The following is a 24,063-nucleotide window of genomic DNA, read 5'->3' as shown; positions in this document are numbered from 1 at the left end:
ATGGGCTTCTCTACTCCCCAAATCCAACTCATCTTCTCTGTTAATCCAGCCTTCTTTGGGAAACCTAGGAAAGCAAACCAGTTGCAACCTATCTATTTTAGAATACTAGCAGTATGAGTATTACGTTTCTAAGAATTCATATTTAATTGTGCATTGATATTTTTCTTATACTTAGAAGATAGAGGTGGGATGTGATGATGCTCTGCCCACCCTTATATCTGCAATTGTGCCCAACCCATCACTAGAGAACAAATAATAGAGCTGTGGGCAAAGAGAGGTTAAAGCCTTTGCTCAAAATCATACAATTATCAAGTGTCAGAGCTGGGATTTGAACTTAGTGTGGCCCACAAGAAGCGTAGATGACTTAATGGTTAAGTACTGATCGTCGGAAGGTCAATAATACAATTCCATCAGCTTCTCCACCATAGAAAAATGTGACAATGTGTTTCTGTAAAGATTAGCTTTGGAAATGCTAGAGGGTCTACTCGGTCCCACAAGGTGGCTATGAGTCAAAATTATTCATTAAAATGGTTTTTTGACATTAATGGCCCCATAGGCTATGCTGTTAAGACCTCTAAATTCTCTTGCACGGATTCAACACTTTTTAAGGTCCCTTTCTCCCTTTTCAGGCATGTCAGCCTCCTGTCACAAGCTACTTGTGGTTCCGATCATGCAGGACATTCTTACATCCTGAGTCTTTACAGTGTCCTAGATCTCGCTGTTGACTCATTTAGAAAATACTTGTTCCTTCTCTTTTCTCATGGGAAGATGATGTCCTTCAGGTGTCTGTGCCAGTGTCCTCCCCTCCCTCTGCACTCCCTCTGCTGCCTGGGCACAGCTTCTCAGAAGCATCTAGCACATTGTTCCTTTGTCTTTGGCCACACTAGTCTTATGCCTGCATCTCAAGCACATCGAGCTTGTCAGAGCCATTGTGTTTGCTCTTCTCTGGGTCTAGTGCACTTTTCCCTGATCTTTATGTGGCTCGCTTCTTGTTAATGTGTTCTCAGTTCCAACACCGCCTTCACCAAGAGCCCTTTTAACCACATTCCGTCTGAACACATAGACCTCTAAACCACTCTTTACCCAATTTTACTGGCTTGATTTTAACTTAACACGTAATTTTCATTATTTAAAATCATCTTGTATTTGATTATCTTTTGCTGCATGTCAAACTACTCAACATTAATGACTTGAAAGTAAGAACATTTATATTTCACAGTTTAAGTGATTCTTCTGCTTTGTGTGACATTGACTGAGGTCAGTCAGTATTCAACAGGCAATTAGACTGAGTTGGCATCCCAGGAGTCTCTGTCCTAATACTTGGCTTTTTTTTTACTGGAATGTCTGGACACAGCTTAGAGTATAGACTGGCTTGTCTGTGATGTTCCTGGTATTTAGTCTCAGGGCTGCTGGACTTCTTAATCGGTGGGCAACTTCCCTCTGGGTGAGATTCCAAGAAACTCAGGTGTAAGCTCAAAGCTTCTTGTGACCCAGGATCAGAGGTCTCAGAATGTCACTTTTGTCATTTTATCTTTTGAGGTCAGCCTGGATGCAAAGGAAAGGGATGTGGATGTCACCTCTTGATGGTAGAGCTAACAGAATTTGTGACTGTCACCACACTGAGGGTGGAGAGGAAACAAGCCAACAATAAATGGCTTTATTATCTGAGTCTTTCCTTTATAATGTGAACTCTTTAGGGAAAGAGTCTTACTCTTTTGCAAGACTTTATCGCCAGAACCCAGAATACTGATAAATATAATGTCTGTGTAAATGAAAGCAAAAGTGAATAAAAAAAAAAGATTTCATTTCAGAGCTCCTGGCATATAAACTCCTTGAATTTTACATCTTTGTTTCCTCAATTCCTGGTACAAAACAGTCCCCCACACTAATAGACCGCTTAGTAAATATTTATCAAGTAAATGACTGCATTTTAATTATTGTAATTATAAGAGAATGAGTTATTTCAAGTACCTTTGCTACATATTATTCACTATATAGATGTTGAATAATAGTGGCTCTAATTAATGAGTTAATAATTTGCTGTTCATAGGAAAAAGAAATTGATATATTTATTTAATAAATAAAATGAAATTGGCCAGATCCTGCCTCCTTGGCTTCTCCCTCTCTCCCTCTTTCCCTGTGTCAGGATGGAGGAGGGGCTGTCGGGGAGAAGACAGTACCCATCAGAACCCCATGGCCTAGTGGTCCCATCTTCGCTGGGAGACAGCAAATACTCTCACTTCAGGTCTAAAGGCATCCTTCTCCTCCAAAGACGGTCAACACCAATATACCTGGAGGTCATTAAGATGGGGGCTGAGATGATACAAACATATCAGAGGGCTAAATTCTGATTCCCTGACACTCTCTGGGAGGATCAAGTGAGATTATAGCTCTTTTAACATTCCAGGATTGTTTTGCCCTTGTGCAACTCTGAGCTTATAGGAATTGCTAGAAGCCACGCATTGAGTCCAGTGGGGAAAATGAAGGTTGACATTTACTTTGCCAGAAAAGGAAGGGTACCCTCTTTGGCACGTCCCATTTACTAGGGGTAGCTTTATTCTCAGCAACGAAATGCACTGTAGCATTTGGGACCAGCAGTAGGAAAACCCTGGACACAAGAGACAAGGCTCAACTCGTCCTCCTACTTCCATGTGACCTTGAAGAGCCATCTTTACCACTTTGTTGCTGGTGTATACTGCCAACTTGGAACTGACTCATAACTGATGCTCCAGCAGGTTTCCAGAAGCAGCAAATCACACTAGAAGATTACCCATCCTTCTCCTATGGAGAAGCTGGTCCATTTGAAATGTACATCTTTGCTTTTCTTATCTTAGAAATGATATTGATTCATAAAGTTCCTTCCTTTCTGTGTCTTTCTTTCTTTCCCATAATTAAAGCTCTTATAATCTCCATCTGGGTAACAGCTAGACTTAAAAATGTCCAAGTTTGAGGAAGCCTTGTGGTAAGCTTCTTCATTTGATAAGGAATTTTTGTTGTTAGTTGTGATCAAGGTGGCCCCACATGGCAGTCATCTTGGTAACAGAATAAAATGTTTCCCTGTCCTGCATCCTATAGCATCATTTATTATGTTTGAGTCCATTTTCATGTCTGTAGTGTTAACCCATCTCACTGAAGACTTTCCTCATTTTCATTAACCCATTACCAAACATGATGTCCTTTTCAATAAATTGTTTCTTGATGTCATATCCAAAGTAAGCAGGTAGTCTCAACCTTGATTCTGCAGAACAGTCTGGCTGTATTTCTTCTTAGACTGACTTATTCATTCTTCTAGTAGGCTATAATATATTTGGTATTTATTTACCAATTCAAATTATTCTCCCTCGTTTTCATTGTCCGCCTTTCATATACATATGTTGTTGTTGTTGTTGTGTACCACTGAGTCAGAACTGACCCATAGCTGACCATCAGCAGGTTTTCAGAATCAATTAATCACACAGGAGGAGATTGCCTGTCCTTCTCCCACAGAGCAGCCGATGGATTGGAACCTTGTGCCTTGTGCCTTTGGGACTGAAGTGAAGTTTCTTTTTTTAAAAAAGTTTTTTTAAAAAAATTTATTTTTTGTGTGTATTATTTTGTGTGAGATTGTTCCTCCTTCTCCAGCAGAGCATCTGGTGGATTTGAACCACGCACCTCTGGGATTGCAGTGCAGTTTCTTACCACAAGGCCAGTTAAAAAAAACTGTGGCTTATTGCAGACATAACTTAGTCACCAAAGTGACATTTTGTTTTTTATAACTTTAGAGCAGAGTGCTCTTCTGCAACAAATGTATTGCTTTTAGGGGTATTGGTTTTGACCTAGGTAGAATGAAATCGCTGGTGATTTCAGGTAATACCAATCAGTTTTAAAAGTTTCTACTTTAAAACCAGGTAGACTATTTTAACCTAATAAAATATCTCCTTTGTATATTGGAGTTTTTATTTTACTTGTTTTTTTTTTTTCAATTATTTTACAAGTTCCTCCCTATTTTATAGATTTTAAGACACTCTGTTTCTTATAAGGGCTAAATTTTACTTTGACTAATCCTCCAGAGAGTGTTTATTGCCATTCAGGTTAAACAAATGTCATATAATGCCTCACTGCCTGGGGTAAGCTTTATTACAAGGGCACTTATTGGAAGTATCAAGGGATTTGGAAGAGATTTTATTCACCCCTTCTTCTTCACAGACCTCCCTGATCATATCAATGGCCATGAAGTTTAGTGATGTTCATGTTCCAAAGACCGTTTTCTAAATCTGTCTATTTAAACCCCATAGATCTCACCATCCTGGGGCAAGAATTTTCAAAGGAAAAGGCAAGCTCACTTCTGTTTTCACTCTTGCTAATTCTGGGATGGCATTCTTTCTCTGTTAATTCACATACTGGTTTAGTTTAAGGAATGGAGAACAAAAGTTTTCAATCTTAGAAAACAGTGCCTGACAATTTTAGATATTAGAACATCATCCACATATTCACTGATTATCATAAAAAATAGACTCATAACTGACCCTTCAGGGTTATTTGTGGCAGTAAGTTGCATGGGAGGAGATTGTCTATTTTTCTCCCATGGAATAACTGATAGATTCGAACCCCCTGCCTTTGCATTGGCAGCAAACTCCTTATCCACTTAACTACCCAAGCGCCCTACAGAGATGCAGTTAACAGTTTTGAGGCTCCATCACGTGCTGATTCTGGCTGCAAAAATTGGTAGAAATCCTCAATTTCCTTATCTTTGGTTTTAGTTGTTGGTGATGTGTTTCAATAATAGCTGTATTAATATTGTATGTGTATGGATAGTATCCTATGTCTTGCAGCATTATACTTCAGGATGGATCTTGAAATGGTCATTATTACTATCAATGCAACCCCATTCTTGTTGAATTTTTCATCGCCAGCATGATAGATCACCATTGTCTGGTTCCAAACCGCCAATTCCAGTCCATCTCAACTTGCTTTTGCCGAGAATGTCAATCTTGTTTGTTTTTGGTGAGAAAAATTTATATTTAGAATTAGCCAGCTGAACTCAGTTTAGATGATTCCAATTTTGTTGGCAACATCCAAAGCATCATAGTCAGGAGCAAGTCGAACATAGGCCTTCTCTCCATCAGGCCTAATCAAAGTGTTGACCTTAGCCACATCAATGTCCTAGAGCTTCTTTACAGCTTGTTTAATTTGGTGTTCGTTGGCCTTGACATCCACAATGAACACAAGTGTGTTGTTATCTTCTATCTTCTTCATGGCTGACTCAGTGGTCAGGGGAAATTTGATGATGGCATAGTGGTCAAGCTTGTTTCTCCTGGGGGGCGCTCTTCCGGGGGTATTTGGGCTGCCTTTGGAGTCTCAGCATCTTAGACTGACAGAAGGTGGGTGATGTGCGGATTTTCTTCTTTTTTTTTTTGCCTGTGGATGCCCTTCAGGACTCCTTCTTGGCTTTTAATGCCTTTGCTTTGGCTTCAGTTTTGGGAGGGGCAGAGGCTTCCTTCTTCACTTTTGGCACCATCTTCTTAGAAAGAGAGAATGTCAATCTTTATGCACTCCATTTACATTTTTGTGGCATCTAATTTCCCTAAATTCAAACTTCATACATTCTATGTTCCAATTATTAATGGAAGTTTACAGCTATTCAGGCTTATTTGTTAGAGTCTTCTAATCAAAGGGCTCCACCTCCAGTGCTATATTTAAAAGTGTTCCTCTTTCGATGCAAGGATGGTGGACCTTTGTCTAACATACCTTGGCCATGTTGTTAAAAGGGACCAGTCCTTGGAGAAGGACATCACAATTGGAAAGGTGGACGCTCAGCATAAGAATGGTAGACCCACAAGATGGATTGACACAGTGACTGTAACACTGAACTCAAGTGTCAGAAATGGTGAAGAAGGCACAGGATAGAGCAAGGTTCAGATCTGAGCTTCATGGCGTCAGTATGAGGCATAGTTGACTCAACGGCACATAACAACATGTGCTGGCTAAGGTGTTAAATTATTTCCTATGTATGATTTTATTTATCCATTAATAATATTTCCATATGAGAAAGTAAAATCTAAATCTCTTGCCCTTATTCACACAGCTGGCAACAAAGAGAGCTGGAGTTTGTTGTCTGTCCTTCATTTGCAGCTTGCATTGAACTATGCCCTCCATTCTTCCTAGCTCTGATTGGTCTGATTATTGCTTTGTGTAACCGTGTCAGAGTCTAGCTCTGTCATTATATCATAAGTAGCTTTATCTGATTTTTCAAACTTTCTCTTATTGCATGTCTTTTCATAATCCTAACAATGCTTTGAAAAGGACTTTTTCATTTTAGTGAAATCTGATTTATAACTTTTTTTCCTTTTATTTTTGATTGTACTTTTGTTGTCATATCCAAGAACTCTTCTTCTAACTTCAAGGTTACAAAGACCACTTGTCTTTTTCTTCAAGAACTTTTATGATTTTACGTCTTGCATGTAGGTATACGTTCTATTTTGAGGTAATTTATGCATATATTGTGAGATGTGGAATAGGGGGTATTTGCATATGAATATATAATTGTTTCAGTATCATTTGTTGGAAAGACTACCTATTTTCATTGAATTGCCTTTTGACCATTTGTGCATGTACATATTACCAGGCTTTCTCTATTATGTTCCAGTGATCTATTTGTCTATATTTATGCTCATATCATGGGGACTTTCTAAAATTGGTGCAGTTTTACAAAAAAAGACTTGCTGTCAGGTAGTGTTGAGTCTTCCAGTCTTGTTTTTATTTTTGTTTTTCAGTGCTGTCTTGGTTATTCTCAGTCCTTTATGGTTCCTTTGGCTTTCATTCAGAGATATAGTTATAGCATATAAGTGATAATGTAAGATTAAAAGTTGCCAAAGCAATATGGAAAACCTTATATCATTTATGCAGCTTCATATTTGATTAATAAAAAGTTGCTGCATATGCCTGGAATGAATTGCCAGGTTTGGTTTTTTTTTTAAAAAGAGCATAATAATTTGTAACAGAATTGTATTGAGCATGATTACAACTTTCATTGATATTTCAGCAAGTACTCTGGGTCTTGAGAATCTAAGTCCTTTTAAGCATCTATTGTCAATTGCCGGTGTCCTAGCTAAGCGGAGAATTACTGAAAGAGGGTTATGTCTTTTTTTTTTCTGCCTACTATAATATCTGCTCTAATTTTGATTGAATTTTCTTTTTGTCAAATATCTGAAGTGGTGTATTTGATAATAACTGCATATAGCTTCCTAATGCTTATCTGGCATTGCCACTCAACCTTGGATAAAATCATATGATATAATTTGGAAAAATACTTAGCCACATATTGGATTGGTCAGCATCAAGGCCATCCCTACCCACATAATAGATTAATTACATCTTAGGAAATCTTTCATTCTTCCTTAGACATAACCTCACTCTACCATTCACTTCTCCAGTTTCACCCATATAGTGTCCTACCAAACGTGGGTAATACTTTCCAAATACATTTGTCAATAAAGCACATCCCTGTTTACTTTAAACTTGCTATCTGCCGAGGACAGCACTTGATTAGTTAGGCCAATTGATTTCTTTCTGAAGTTAGTCATCACTACCACTTTGTGACTTTTACCAAATTACTTATACTCTCTGGGCCTCAGTTTCTTCATTTATAAAGTAAGCAATTTGGGAAAATTATCCCTGAATGGTTTTTAAGCTCTAAAATTCTTTGACTCTTACAATGTATTTAATTAAAAATCATATCCCTTTAAAAATAAACAAACCCAAGCTCCAAATGGCAAATAGCAACATGGTTATGTTAGAATAGGAGCTTTTTAAATAAGCAAATAAGACTATTCATTAATGACAGATTACCAAATAATCCCTGCATAACTCTGCTTTTAACTCACTACTACTATTACTACTCATTGCCATTAAGTCTGAATTGACATGAATCTGAGGATCATAGCTGATCCTCCAGTGGGCTTCTGAGGCTGTAAATCACACAGTGGGAGAGTGCTCGTCTATTTCCCTGCAGTCACTGGTGGATTCAAACCAGCATAGAGGTGTAGTATAATTCCCTAGAGACCAGGCCACCAGAGCTCTCCACCAGAAGATGACGTTTACACTTACTGGCCCTGTGACATGTTGTGACTCATGAAATTAATATACATAGAGTATCTCTAGAACTTCCAAGGTCAAGAGAAAAAATGAAGAAGAATGGTTATAAACTTCATCAACACAAAGGTTCAGAAGATTCCTGAACTGGCAAGTTTTTAAAAAATAGCTAAAAATCACAGCCATCAAGTCCATTCTGATTTACAGGGACAGAGTAGAGCTATTCCCTAGGCTTTTCAAGGCTGTCATTCTTTACGAGAGCAGATAGCCTCATCCTTCTCCCATTGAGTAGTTGGTGAGTTCAAACTGTCTACCTTTCAATTAGCAGTCCAATGCTTACCCCTCTGTGCCACAAGGATTCCTGAATTGGAAGGTTGTTGTTGTTAGGTGCCGTCGAGTCATAGACGACTCATAACGACCCTATAAACAAAAGGCCTGAGCACTGTTTGTACAGAGTTTCCGGAGGCAAGCCATTTCAGAAGTGGATGCCGCTCCTGCTTCCAGGCTTGTTTTAGTCGGGAAGCTCCAGCAAACACTGTCAAATATCTCCAAAGCAAATGATATAGTATTTCAACCAGGAGGCCTTAGACTGTCTGTCTACATTATCTTTCCTTATGCTAAGGCAAAACAAAACTATTCTGGTCATATTCCATCTGACCATTGAAAGAATCTCTGAGATCCTGACACAGGAAATACAGATTTGGATCTGGATTAAAAATAGTACGAAAGCATTTATTGAACACTGTGTGTCAGATGCCATGCCAAGCACTTTTTATGCATCAGATCATTTAATCTTCACAACATTCTTGCAAACTAGGCATTTTCATATTCTTGCAAAGGAATAAGTTATATGCAGAAAGTTTATGTTACTTGCCCAAGGTCACATCATCGTATATGACAGAGCTAGTCTTCAGTCCATTTCTGTCTCAATATAGAAGTTAAACTTCTAATGACTACAACAAAGACTAGTAGCCGGTACTTTAAAAGAGCATTTGAATGTATAGGTGTGAATTTTAATAGTATAAGTCAAGATTACCAAGTACTAATGGGTCACTGTGGGGAAAAATATCATGGGTGTGGAGAGGGAAGGGAGAAGAAATCATAGATTTACTGAAAAATTTAAAAAATTGTGTTACATTTTTTAAAAGATTGTGAACTGCCATAGAAGAAAGGTGAGTTTATATTTTGGGGATAGGCTATATGAGGCCATGAAGATGCAAATAAACAAAATTATGTGTTCAGGAGGTAATGCACACCCTTGCTCATTGCAAGGAAATAGCCAGAAATAAAACTGATGTCATAGAGGTAGAAACTCAAGAGGTTCCAATTCATTATGATAAGCACTAGAGAGCCACTTGCAATTCGTAAGCCAAAGAGGAAAATAATTAAAATTATATTTAATTGTATTATATATCCTCCAGCTCATGTTAGATGAATATGAGTTTTAACACAGAGAAAATTTCTTAGCAAAACATATTTGATATTTAACAAACTAGCTCCACAGTTATAATGTAATTCACTTCACTAAGGGCCTGAGTCCTTAATAGTCCAATGACAGTGTAATTTGTGCCCTAAATTAGGAGACCTGGAAGCAGATTTCATGTAATTTTCAGATATAAAGGTGGCTACTCCATGGCATTTGAGCTAACAGTACATTCCTCTCGGTCCATCATCACTTCATGTATTGTACAGTTTGCATAAAAATGAACACACACAGGGGTTCTAGATTAAAGTCAGGGTTAGGAAGACAGGAAAATCTAAACAGTGGGTATTAAATTGAGTCGAAGTCCACTTTCTGAGGCTTATGAATGAAAGCTTATATATTTGGTGAGTTTCACTTGGAACTTCTGGATCCCTTCCATTATACATTTCACCAATGTTAACAATCTCTCTTATTATTTCCTGAAGCATTTTCTTTCTCTCTCTCTTACTCAGTTCCAGAGACCCAATGACTTCTCACCCCCTTTCCGCTTTGGGACGGTGCCAAATGGCAGCACAGAGAGGAATATACGCAATAACTATGCAGAGATGCATGCCTATATGGGAAAGTTCAACCAGAGGGGTGTAGATGATGCATTACTCTCCCTGAAAACAGGGTAAGAACCGTTTCCACACAATACCTTTGCTGTACTGTTCACATTTAGTAAATATATGTTGCATAAAATATACTGTTTGTCCATATGTAGTACCACCAAAAGTTAAATCAAAGACAACTTCATCGACTTGCTAAGGATTTCCAGGTTAAATCTGACAGCATAATTCAGGTCAGTGCACAAAGATCCAAATGCAATTATTTACGTCTGTATTTTTTATGAATTCTTTTCTATTTGCATTAACATATCCATAAAAGAGGAATTAAATAGAATATAAAAGTAGACAGGGTAAGTTAAGTATGAAATTCATGTGTTAAGTATAAACACTTATGACTAAAAAGTGAATCGATATTAATGTCTTCTTGACAAGGGAGAAAAATAAAAGGAGGAAACGATAAGATTATTAGACAATAAACAGTGCACTATTCTGACTGGTCTTCAGTTATACTTTTTGCTGTCACTCACTGGATTCCTCTACATAGAAGGTGCACCTGATTCAGGCCATAGTCTTTTCTATCACTTCTTATGTATTTGAGGGCTGGACAGAAGAAAACTTAATGCCTATGAATTGTGATTTGGGAGTTGAGTATTGAATATCCCATAGACTGTGAAAAGAACAAATAAGATATGTCCTGGAAAAAGTAAAGCCTGTATGCTCCTTGAAAGAAAATATGGTGATGATTTGTCTCACATATTTGGGCCTACTCTTAGTAGAGACTATTCCTTGGAAAGAGACCTCATGCTTGGAAAAGTGGAAGGTCAACAAAAGAGGGGACAACTCTCAACAAGATGGTTTGACACAGTGACTGCAGCAGTAGGCTCACATGTGTTGGAGAGATGAGGATGGCATAGGATAGGACAGGTCTCAGGTCTGTTCCTCCATGGGTGGCTGTAAGTATGATTTGATGGCACCTAACAAAAATAAAATATATAGAGTATACATAGAGTTTGTGAACTGTGAATAGATTGTCTTGAGCAGTCTCAGCTATACTGGTCTCTTTATTCATTTGGCCTCCAGAAGTCATGACTGTGGTATAAGATAGACAATTAATGTTTGGCTTTTTTACATCAAGAGATCTTGATTCAAATGAGTGAGAATTGTGATTGTTGGAATTTGCAAGTTAGAGAACTTGCAACTTGGTTTCCTTTGTTGTAACAACAATTGCATATCTTCTCATTACCCCTGTAGCTCATATTTGGAAGAGCCTCCTAGATGTATGATTACCTAAAGCATTGATAGATTCAGAATTATTATCATAAAGTGACAGCAGATTTCAGATCTGAGCTAAGGATTACTATGGGTAGGCTGATTCCTGGTACACTCACAGTTCTCAGTCACGCCAGAGCTGAGATTTTCTGGTGTATCACCTTTTCACAACTTTGTAGAAAGGGTTTTGTGCCTTATGATGCCAGAAAACATCCTGTTTTTTTCTTAACAAGGGATTATCTAGAAATCATGGCTTTCTAACAACGTGAACGTACTAAAAGCCACTGAATTGTTCATGTTAAAATGACTAATTGTATGTTGCACCAGTTTCTCCTCAATAATTAAAAATAATAATAAATGGAAGCACTTAAAATGCAAAGGAGATGCAATCTTATCTTTGCAGACATCTCTGTCATCTGCCTAGCTATATTTCCCCACTACCATTAATATTACTCTTAACTATTCACTCTGTCTTCTACTCTCACCCCCAAGTTTTATTATTTTCCTTATACATACCTTCAGTGTAAATCCCTTTACAATAATTAAAATAAGGTTCTTACATGTTTAGTCATATGAGGTCTCTGAGTCCTTTTACTTTAACATATATTGAAAGGGATACATACATGTACAGATTTTTTTATTTTATTAATTTTATTTTTAGGGGGATTTCCATTCATTCATTGTTTCCTCCCTGCCAGCCCCTCTTTCCCAGTTTGTTCTTCTTTTTGACAAGTAAAAAAATAAATAAATAAATAAATAAAATTGTTATACAACACACACACACACACACCCGCCGTCCACTCCACTATGCAGCTTTCATTCTGGACTCTTGTCATGACAGTAATATCTAATCATATATTCCTCCTAAACAGTACTCTCCTCATCTGTTTCAATGCACTATATATTATCTGTCCCCTCTTAGTTGCACAACAACTTTACAACACAACCGCTTTACAACAGTGGCACTGTGCACTATTTGTCCTTTTCTACACGTACAGTCTTAACACAAGTCTGTGCTGCCACTAACCCATCACTCATCTCCACCTTTGTGCTGCACAACAGAATGTTGAAGCATTTCTGACCATGAAAACAGCTTTGCACATCTATTGAAACTCATACACCTACATGTATCCCCACTCTGGACTATAATGAACTGAGAAATGAAAAATGTTATATAAAGCTAACCCATGTTATTTGTTGTTATCATTGTGGTGGTTACTTTTCATTATTTCTGTTATTATTTTTATTGATTCTTTTTTACTCCTTCTCCTTTTCAGACACAGCTTATGAGCTGGCTTCAAGCCCAAGTTACATTCTTATCATCCCTGGTAGGAGGCAAAGAACTCCTCCTTTCAACCTCGAATCACACAAAGAACCGCCTGGGATTTAGGGTTAGAAGCTGGCAGAGTTTCAATTTAGGTCTTACTTTGCACCAATTCTCCCCATGGTTGGCCAGAACCCTATAGCTTTATATTAATGGCCCCATGGGTAGTTTTGTACTAAAATTTCCTCCATTAGATTTTGTTTCTTTGCTTCTTCCTTGTGCAGGAAACTGGATGCCTTCATCTATGATGCAGCAGTGCTGAACTACATGGCAGGCCGAGATGAAGGCTGCAAGCTGGTGACCATTGGCAGCGGGAAGGTCTTTGCTTCCACTGGCTATGGCATTGCCATTCAGAAGGATTCTGGGTGGAAACGCCAGGTGGACCTTGCTATCTTGCAGCTCTTTGGCGATGGTAAGTTAAAGAAAGAGTGCCTTTCAGTAGCCCATCCAAAACATCCCTCCTTTCTCCATCCCTCTCATCTGGCACTTCTAGACTGTCTGCTATGCGATTTCAGGATGAAAGTTTAGAGTGAAGACTCAAGGAATTAACCAAGATAGTCTGTTTTGTAACTTAGGCTGTGAGGAAACCTTCAGGGACAAAGCAGAAGCTAGTATGAGATGATCAAAAGGACTCATCTTACATGTGACTTTGAACAGTGGATAGAATGGTAGAAAAGTCTCTGCTGTGTTTGTTTCCATGGAAAGAGTGGAGAAGTAACATTTGTGGCCATTTGTTCATTTTTTCTACTCTCCTTTCTTACTCCTTCAACTGCAGGAGGCTGAGATAGGAATAGGAGGCAAACTCTAAAAGGCACTCCTGGAGCTCTGGTGGCCTAGGGGCAATAAACTGTGCTGCAATTCCAAAGGCACACAGTCCAAATTTACCTGCTGTTCTATGGGAGAAGGATGGGCAGTCTCTTTTCCAGCAACTAATTGCTTCTGAAAACCCACTGGCAGGTCAGCTATGGGTCAGTTCCAACTCAGTTATACACAACAACCCACGGTTCCACTGTCTAGGTAGCACAGTTTATGCTCAACTAATAACCAAAGTGTTAGCAGTGCAGACCCACCCAGATGTGCCATCGAAGAAAGGACTGGGATTTGCTTACATAAAAATTACACGCAAAGAAAGCCCTATGGGGCTCTGTTCCGCTCTTTAACAGCTGGGTTGCGGTAAATCAAGATCAGCTCATTGACAGTGGGTTTAGCTTTCTGTTGGTGTCAGTCTAGGAATCTCTGGGCCATGAAAATAGTTAGCACACTCAACTATTAAGCAAAAGGCTAGATCCTCAAATCTACCCAGAGACACTTCAGAAGAAAGATTTATTGATCTCTTCCTAAAATACCAGTCCTTGAGAACCCTGAGGACCACACTTCTGCAGTGGGGACACTCTGGGGTCACCACGAGTCAGGATCATGGGGTTTTTGTTTTGGTTTTTTTGGTTTTAAGTGTCATTTTAGCAAGTTAAACAGCCGTCTTGATTTGTTAAGATAGCACCTCTTACTTTATTCCTTTCTTCTGAATCCTCATCTTTACTGTCCAAACTACTTACTCTTCTTGTTAGTCTCACCGAAATGAATTCAATTATGGGTGAGCTGCCTGACTCTACTTGGTCTCACAGGCCATCAGCCAAATGGTTGTGTGAATTCTTTCCACAGCATCTTTGCTGTTAGGAATGAAATAAGGGGCAGAGCAACGCAGTTGGTCTTTCAGGCTTCAGGTGAATTTGACTTCTCCACTAGTTAGGAAAAACATACTGTGATCAAATAAATGAGTAAAAAGCAATCTGATTAATATTGGAAAGAGAAAAGGGTTGTAGCTGGAGTGTTAACAAGCCATTTTGGTATAAGAGCGCCTGTAATTTTAATGTAGCAGCCACTTAACAGCAATAACAGAGCCCCTAACTAAGAGCAGACATGGCATAGGGGTAATTTGCAAAAATTAACAAAATCACTGCTCAGATGATTTTAAAAATTTCAAATTTTTACCCAAACTGGAGCTATTGGAACAGGCAGTTTTCTTTATGTGATATTTAGAATTTTGCTCATCAAGTATTACATGGATTCTAGATCAGTCACATAATTCCTCTTACCTTCCTTTTGACTATGCTTCTGCCTGTCGACTTTCTGATGTCCAGAGAAGTGAATAAAGGTTATTGCAACTTTACTAGAAATTGAATTAATCAGTACTTCCTTAAAGCAATATTAAAAAGAGGCAGGTCTGAATATTGGAGTCTTATGTTATCTATGATTTCTCTCCTTTGCTCTTAATATTGCTATTTTCCTCTTTAAAAGGAGATCAATTAGTCATAGGGTCCCTAGAGAACTGAAAATCCTCCCTCTCTTCCTCCTCTCTCCTACTTTCTCTCTCCCTTGTTCCTTTTTTTTTAAATAAAAACTCTCTTCTCCCTGTGGCCAGCCCTAATTCCATGTCTTTAGTCCTCCTGCCTTCAGTATTAATGCAAGAAGCCAAGTTTTTGTGCTAATATACTATTCCTTGTTACCCCACTCTGTGTGTCTAATATAGTGTTCTTTGTCTCCAGGGATTAGAATAAGAATCACTTACTCATTGTACACTAGTGAGAACCAACTGATATCTGATGTCCCAGCAGGTTATAAGAGGCACATGGGAGGAGATTGCCCATCCTTCTCCTACAGAGCAGCTGGTGGATTCAAAACGCAACTCCTCAAGAACTAACTACACCCTTAGAATGAAAACTGGAGCTTCTTTAAAATCTTAGGAAGTGGTGCAGGCCTCTTCCTTTTCATGACTGTAGACCCATGATTATATTAATGCAGTGACCTCCACAATGAGCAGCTTGTCTGTAGTCTCCTTCCCATATCACCTCATCCTGCTTTACACAATTTTTTGAGTAGTCTTCTGAATTACTTGTCATTTTATTTGGCACTGACCATAAAATAAAGTGCAAAGTGCTTAAGGTGATACTTAAGCCCTACTTAAGTCCTCAGCAATCAACCTTTTTAATCCAGCTTCTTTTGTCTGATGTTCTTCTGTGGAACCATCCTACATACCTTCCATTAAAGAAGCCTGTGTCTTCCCACCTCCCTGCTCAAGCTATCTTTGCTGCCAGAAGTATATTTTCTTTCAGTAAAAAATTAACATTTTCCCGCCCTTCATGCCACCCTCTAAATCCTACCTCCTTCAGGAAGGCCTACTAGTCACAAACTGCCTCTCCCCAATTTAACTCCTGTGTTTTTCTAGTCATTATTTATATATAACCAATTTACACTGGCTAGGAAACTGAGAGCAGAGACTATGCAGCGTATCTTTATATACTGATAACACTCATAGTAATACATTCGTGAATTAATGGTATGATATTAATAAAATTACTTTTCACTTTCTCTGCCCACTCTCTTTATGTCTCCTTATCTCTCTTTCTCATCCGTATCTTTCTCATATTTTTTTCTCCTCTCAAAAATCTCCTCCTCTCATCTTGTCTGTTCATCACCTCTCGTCTATATCTGTTCTCCTTCTCTACTCTGTCTCCAGGGGAAATGGAGGAGCTGGAAGCTCTCTGGCTCACGGGCATTTGCCACAATGAGAAGAATGAGGTCATGAGCAGCCAGCTGGACATTGACAACATGGCTGGAGTCTTCTACATGTTGGGGGCAGCCATGGCTCTCAGCCTCATTACCTTCATCTGCGAACACCTTTTCTATTGGCAATTCCGCCACTGCTTTATGGGTGTCTGTTCTGGCAAGCCTGGCATGGTCTTCTCCATCAGCAGAGTAAGTGCTTACATTTAGATGACTGGAACTTGTTAAGGAGAGTTAACCTAGCAGTGTGTGAAGTGCAGAAACCCACGAGAGCACCAACTCCAGTTTTAGATCACTGAAGACCATATAATTTACATTTCCCCAGAAGTTTGTGTAATATCAAGTGACTCTAAAAATTGTTTGATACTACTTTTTCTTTAAGAAACAGCTTTCTGTGTGGGGTTTGTACTTTTGGTTCTCAAGAACTGGCAGATCTATCAAAATGGAAAATTTGGCTTTTTCCCAAATGCCTTTCATCATCATTAGTTAATTCTGTATAAGATGCATGAATCATTTAATCCATTTAAAAATATAATAATCACATTTTTATTTAAATAGCAAAATTTTATAGATCAATTTTATTCTTATATATGGAAGTATTCTACTTTATGTTGTAAGCATGTGGATGCGAGCTTAACAGAATCTTCAGAAATAACTCTTTTGACCCATAAAAGATTTATATACCAGAAGCTTCTCTAGATATAGCACATGTCTAACTCTTGAGTCCTTTTTAAATTGAGATTACTCTTTAGTTTCTAACACAAAATTAAACATTAGCATTATTGTTTTGAATATGAATTGGCGGAGTCACAGGAGGAGTAATAGGAAGAATAAAAATTAAAAAATAGATTTTTGATGATTTTGTTAATCAAATTGTAGGACTCAGTCACCAGAAATGAACTCAAAAGTCCCTTTATAATAGAAGTCCATATTTTAGATACGGCTAACTTTGACTTAAGTGGAGTTACATAAGAAAATTGTTTCTCATTAAACTATTTCACCTTTTGTAGTATTTTACTGATGGAGAATGATTTCTCCATTTCCTCTCTGGCTTCGAGTTTGTTTAGGCCACTTAAGAAAACTGAAGCAGGAGGATGGAACTAATGCAGGCTGTTACAATCCCTCAGTCGCTGCATCCCACCAAGTGGCCCTTCCTCCCGAGATTGCTGACAGGGTGAGGGCCGAAGTAAAGGGAACTAGTAATCTTTGTAAAATTCTCATCCACAGCCCATAAACATCATAACTGCCTTTATAGAAGGAAAAATACTTGACATTTTCTCATAGCTATAATCAAGAAGAGGTAGAAAAGAAAATGGATAAAGAAGGTAGAATAACTCAACCTTGTTGCTCTTTTATCTGACTAATGCATTCTGGGATCAAGTATCCCCCTCTTCTAAACATCCCATGTTCCTTTTTATTCTGATTCCTATACATTAAGACAACTTCCCTTTCAAAATGAATTCTTCCTGAGCCAAAAGGAAAAGGTCCAAGTTTTTGCACCTTTCAAGGTAGGGAGTAAAATAGTAATAGTGTTTGGTTGGTTTGCCCTTAGAATTTTAACTTAGTGAACCCTCAAGGAACCTATCCTATTCCTTCTCCTGGACCATGTTCTTCCAAGCTCTGGTACAAGGAATTGAATATGGGGAATTCTCAATCAATACTAATTTGTTAAGGCATTAATTATTTATGATAATACTAGGTTAGTGAGGAAGTATAAAGAGGAAAAGAGACTCTAAGAAGAGGATAAATGAGAGGATTCAGCAAGGGAATTTTTTATTCCTATTTAGTGCTTGATATTTGTCCTAATTCTTCCCTCCCGCAGTGCAGGGCACAGTAGGAAAAAATCCTTCTTTGACCCCGGGGCTTCCTATTTCTCTCTGTGAATGTGGATCATGCTTGGCTCAAGAGGAGAAATGCTCAACTATTATTTAGTGGCCAAATTTCTAAAAATTGCTCAAATTTTTTAAGGCTGGAAAACGGGAAGTTATGGGCTCCAAACTCCCCCGTGCTTTACAGTCAGCCAAGCACAGCCAGCCACAGCTTCAGCATCTGCAGAATGTCACCATTTCTTTCCAAGAGGCTGATGATAATTTTTTACTATGGGTTGATACTGTAGCCTCATTATTTGTTGGTATGACATCATTTGTATTTATGGAGGAAAAACACAAATATGCATCATTTTATATGTATTCCTTCATATGCAGGGCAGTACATTGCCCTGTGCAGTGTAGTGAGAGGCAGCCCAGGCTTCTGGTTAATGCCTTTGGGAGAGCAGAGAGGGTTTCTTCTTCCACCGGGGAGAGGAGGAGGGGTATAGGTATCTCATAGCTGTTTGCCATCTTCACCAAGTTCTGGAAAGCTCCTGAACAAGAATGAAACATGCTTCCATAAATATCAAAGCAAAATTTACACAACCTCATTTTTAAAATGTGAAAACCTGGATAGATAAAGAAAAAAAAATTAATGTAAATCAAGAGTGGAGTTGAGGCATGTTTCATATAATGATCTAAAGTCCGTGATCAGCTCTGTCTTGGGCAAGCTATCAAAGAGGGTCCCCAGTGATTTGGGAGTTCCACCTGTTTTCTCAGGGAGCTCTGGTGGCATAGTCCCCAGAGAATTGTTCTGCTAACCCAAAGGTCATGGTTCAAATCCACTCATGGCTCCAAGAGAGTAAGATGAGTGGAATAAGATGAACTTATCTCCCATATGATTTCAAGCCCCAGAAATCCAAGTGGGTACAGCTATGTACTCTCTCTGATGCTGTTGTTAGGTGCTGTCAAGTCGCCTGCAACTCATAGCAACTCTGTGCACAACAGCCCTGAATCTAATGGCTATTTCTGCAATTGGAAAATATCTTTCATCTGCTCTTTTCCTTAAAATGCTTGTCTTGTCAGAAAATGTTCTAAATCTGAGCATTCAAATCAAGACAGACTGGGAAGAAGGATTGACCACCAATTTTTGAAATTAAGAGGACTTCGAAAATCTTATGTACAGTAGCGCACACTTAGACTAGCAGATAGGGCAACGGAGGTGGAGCTTTCAAGTTATGGAAACCCTCTCTGATAGTTTACCCAAACTTCATTGAATTCTTGATCTTGGATACTGTATGCAACTTAGTAAAGATAAAGATAGCAGGATAATCAGGTAAGCTCTTGCAGTGACCTCTTTCTTTAAGTAGATTGAACATAAATATGTTTTCGTTGGCATCTTCTTAAGCAGTTAGGTGATTGGGAGAAGAGAATGGTTCTCTTCCCTCGTAGCCCCAGCAGAAACCTAACGCGTCCTGTGCTCTTCCGACTTCAGGGTATCTACAGCTGCATCCATGGAGTGGCTATCGAGGAGCGCCAGTCGGTGATGAATTCCCCCACTGCCACCATGAACAACACGCACTCCAACATCCTGCGTCTGCTCCGCACGGCCAAGAACATGGCCAACCTGTCCGGGGTGAACGGCTCCCCGCAGAGCGCCCTGGACTTCATCCGGCGGGAGTCCTCCGTCTATGACATCTCGGAGCACCGGCGCAGCTTCACGCATTCCGACTGCAAGTCCTACAACAACCCGCCCTGCGAGGAGAACCTCTTCAGCGACTACATCAGCGAGGTGGAGAGAACTTTCGGCAACCTGCAGCTGAAGGACAGCAACGTGTACCAGGACCACTACCACCACCACCACCGGCCCCACAGCATCGGCAGCACCAGCTCCATCGACGGGCTGTACGACTGTGACAACCCCCCTTTCACCACCCAGCCCAGGTCCATCAGCAAGAAGCCCCTGGACCTGGGGCTGCCCTCCTCCAAGCACAGCCAGCTGAGCGACCTGTATGGCAAGTTCTCCTTCAAGAGCGACCGCTACAGCGGCCACGACGACCTGATCCGCTCCGACGTCTCGGACATCTCGACCCACACTGTCACCTACGGGAACATCGAGGGCAACGCGGCCAAGCGGCGCAAGCAGCAGTACAAGGACAGCCTGAAGAAGCGGCCGGCCTCAGCCAAGTCCAGGCGCGAGTTCGACGAGATCGAACTGGCCTACCGGCGCCGCCCGCCCTGCTCGCCCGACCACAAGCGCTACTTCAGGGACAAGGAAGGCCTGCGGGACTTCTACCTGGACCAGTTCCGCACCAAGGAGAACTCCCCGCACTGGGAGCACGTGGACCTGACGGACATCTACAAGGAGCGGGCGGATGACTTCAAGCGCGACTCCTCGGTGAGCGCAGGCGCAGGGCCGTGCGCCAACCGCGCGCACCTCAAGGGCGACAAGCATGGCAGCGTGGTGAGCGGGGTGCCGGCGCCTTGGGAGAAGAACCTGACCAACGTGGACTGGGAAGAGCGCTCGGGGGCCAACTTCTGCCGCAGCTGCCCCTCCAAGCTGCACAACTACCCCCCGGCGGTGGCGGGCCAGAACTCGGGCCGGCAGGCGTGCATCCGCTGCGAGGCCTGCAAGAAGGCCGGGAACCTGTACGACATCAGCGAGGACAACTCCCTGCAGGAGCTGGACCAGCCGGCGGCCCCGGTGGCAGTGCCGCCCAACGCCGCCGCCACCAAGTACCCCCAGAGCCCCACCAATGCCAAGGCCCAGAAGAAGAACCGCAACAAGCTGCGGCGGCAGCACTCCTACGACACCTTCGTGGACCTGCAGAAGGAAGAAGCCGCCCTGGCCCCGCGCAGCGTGAGCCTCAAAGACAAGGGCCGCTTCCTCGACGGGAGTCCCTATGCCCACATGTTTGAGATGCCAGCTGGGGAGAGCACCTTTGCCAACAACAAGTCCTCAGTGCCCACTGCCGGACACCACCACCACAACAACCCCGGCAGCGGCTACATGCTCAGCAAGTCGCTCTATCCCGACCGGGTCACGCAAAACCCTTTCATCCCCACTTTTGGGGATGACCAGTGCTTGCTTCACGGCAGCAAATCCTACTTCTTCAGGCAGCCCACGGTGGCGGGGGCGCCGAAAGCCAGGCCAGACTTCCGGGCCCTTGTCACCAACAAGCCGGTGGTCTCGGCCCTCCACGGGGCTGTGCCAGGCCGTTTCCAGAAGGACATCTGTATAGGGAACCAGTCCAACCCCTGTGTGCCTAACAACAAAAACCCCAGGGCTTTCAATGGCTCCAGCAACGGGCATGTTTATGAGAAACTTTCTAGTATCGAGTCTGATGTCTGAGTGAGGGAAGAGAGGGGTTACGGTGGGTTTGGGAAGGGTAGGACCGTGGGTCGTGTGGTGCGCATGTCATGGTGGGTGACCGGGATGAACTTGGTTCCCATTTGTTCCTTCTCGTTGTTTTCATTTACTTATGGGATCCTGGAGTTCTGATTCCCACTGAGGGCAACCCTGGTGACCAGCACCATCTCCCCTCCTTTCGCAGTTCTCTCCCCCCCAACCCTTGTCCCACTGTCAGCCATTCCTGTTCGTGTGATAGGATGAGTTGGGCTCTCTCAGGATGAGAGGGTAGAGTGGAAAAGGGAAGTGAGTGGAGACTGGCTTCTGTCTAGCTCAGAAGGGCTCCCTGCCACCCACTTTGAGTAAAGCTAGGAGAAGCAAAAGGAGGCCCAGTGAGCACAGAAGTTCTTCCTCAGCTGATCTTTATGTATCTATGAGGAAGCATTAGCGTCTAAGTGACACCACTTAGTGCAATGCTCACGACTGAAAAAGGGCTTTTAAATTCTTGCTGCCTAGATGACATCTGTCTAGGGAATATGTGCCAAGCAGAGGTTAGAAGGCCATGTGTGTTTTTACATAAGCCAAAACATGCTTGCTTCAACTCCATAGGGCTCATTACTGGTGAACTGCAAGGAAAGGGCATTGTTGGAAACATGAATAGATTCCTGGAAACTACATCATGCTACTGGAGGTAAGAGCTGGTGGACCTTGTACACGTGTCCGTGTACCTCTGCCTATGTGTGTAGACAGGTGCCTAGAGAAGCAGAGAAGCAAAACTTGACCCATGAGTTTGTTTCTTTTAGTATTCCTAAGTGATTTGCTTGTTTTGGCTTATATACAAACAGAGATGGCCTTATGTTGTCTGAATTTTGTCCGTCTGTCCCTTTCACCCTTCCTGTGTGAGGCAAAGAAAAAATTTTAGCTAAAAATTATTTCCATAGACAAAGTGCTAAGCAGTCCTATAAGAGTAGATACGGAAGTGATTTCTCGGTTTTTGGCAGTGATTTCAACCAGTTTTTATCAACAACTCTCCAGGAGGGCGAAAGGCAGATGGAGCAGCCGGGGTCTTGTGCCCACATCAAGAGGGAAAGCTCTTTTGAGATTTTCAGGCCCTCTGCTGGCCCGGGTGTGAGGGACAAGCCAAGTAAAGTTCTGAAGAACTGGGGAGCACTTTTGTGGTAGGGTAAGTGAGAGAGGGGGATGTTTTACAGTGCTTTGATCCCTTCTTACTTAGCCTGGAGCTAGGAGAGTAGACTGTTCCCCTGGAATCAAGTACAACTAATATGGAATAAACTATTAGGAAATAGTCAAGAGGCATGGAGGGAGGGGAAGAAATTTGGAAATGGGGGAGGGCAGGAACTCTCCCTGGTACACGATCGGTCATGGTTTTCTGAGCATGAGGCATTAAGCCCAGTGTGACCCTTTTGATTCCACCTTTCCTTCATCTTCCTGCAACACCTCCTTTCCTCTCAGATTACACCATTCAAGAACAAAAATGGTCAAATGCCAAGGATGAGGGTATGGGGTCAATGTGATGCTCCCTTCACTTAAAAATGGAAAATGGAGAAAGGAAATAAGTATTTGTCACAACTTGTCCTGAAACTTGGGGTGGGGGTGTTACCTGGGTCAGTGTCATTGTCCTGCTACCCTCCCTTTATACAGGGTGACATCCAAAGAGCCCTGGGTCCGTTTGGAAGCTTGACGGCAGGATCACCATGTTGCACACAGGACACATAAACCAGAAAGGTGCTCATCCTCCTCTGGAAGGAAGCTGCCATGTCTCTTCAAGTCTCACCCTCCAGGGCTGCGCTTTGCCTTCCTGTTTGCCCTGATTCACTACCTTCCCTCATTCTTCCCTTGACTGCTGTCTCCCACCTTCCTCCTTGATTTTTTTACCTCAGTATTTTTTCTTTTAAAGCCAACTGAAGGCCTTGTAAAGCTTTGTTTTCTTTCTAAAATGAACCTGGGGACAAGGGGCTGAACCTCTCACAGATTTGGAGAGAGGAGCACGGAGTGCTTTACCTTAGATTCAAGGACAGACGTTGAGAGAGAGGACAGAGGGCATGAGGCATCGCCAGGAGGAAGAAGGAGAAGGGCCATATAAACATTGCTTCTCCCTGACTCTACACAAGAGTCAGGGCCTCATTCCCTCACTCTTCCTCCTCCCTCACCCCTTATAATAAAATAAAAACAACCAAACCAACTAACTTAGCGAACAGCAATCTAGAACAAAGGGGGCTTGGTCAGTCTCCACTGGTGACAGTAAATCAAGATGGTGTTTATTTCATATGTAAATATTTTGTTTTTTAATTAATTTTGTATAGATAAAGTGTTCTCTTGTGAGTATTCAGGGTGTTGGGCTGGAGGGAGTGGGGTGGGGAAGGGAATGAAGGGGAAGTGTTTTGTTATGGATTTTCATTTTCCATTTGGGGAGTTGTTTTGTATGGCTTTCGATTCAGGGTGTCTGGGAACAGCAAATGAGGATGAAGACCACTGTGGTGGAAAAGCCAAAAGAAAGTAGTTGGTGCCCTTGACCTGCCTCCCCTACCCCTATGCCCTTTAGTCTTCTCATTGGGGTGTGAAACGTGTTCGTGTGCTTTGGCCTGAGCTTTGCAGAGTTCAGCTTGACTCTAAGCAAACCTCAGGTCTAG

At 41.3% G+C, this 24,063-nt stretch overlaps 1 protein-coding gene across 1 annotated transcript in view; it reads left to right on the top strand.

The window, feature by feature from the left end:
- GRIN2B (glutamate receptor, ionotropic, N-methyl D-aspartate 2B) overlaps positions 1–22,896 on the top strand; it is a 692,233-nt gene extending 669,337 nt beyond the window's left edge. The window contains exons 10-13 of the mRNA XM_006888426.1: positions 10,006–10,166; positions 12,919–13,106; positions 16,209–16,447; positions 19,559–22,896. Coding sequence (XP_006888488.1) covers positions 10,006–10,166; positions 12,919–13,106; positions 16,209–16,447; positions 19,559–21,415 — 2,445 coding nt within the window. The 3' untranslated portion in view covers positions 21,416–22,896. The remainder of the gene's footprint in view (positions 1–10,005; positions 10,167–12,918; positions 13,107–16,208; positions 16,448–19,558) is intronic.
- Positions 22,897–24,063: the final 1,167 nt, after the last annotated feature.

Source organism: Elephantulus edwardii, unplaced genomic scaffold, assembly GCF_000299155.1.
Source record: "Elephantulus edwardii isolate Elephantulus edwardi_28Jun2011 unplaced genomic scaffold, EleEdw1.0 scaffold00067, whole genome shotgun sequence".
In the NCBI taxonomy this organism is placed as follows: Eukaryota; Metazoa; Chordata; class Mammalia; order Macroscelidea; family Macroscelididae; genus Elephantulus; species Elephantulus edwardii.
The sequence above is the reverse complement of the archived record's forward strand: the minus strand, read 5'-3'. Positions and strand labels throughout refer to the sequence as shown.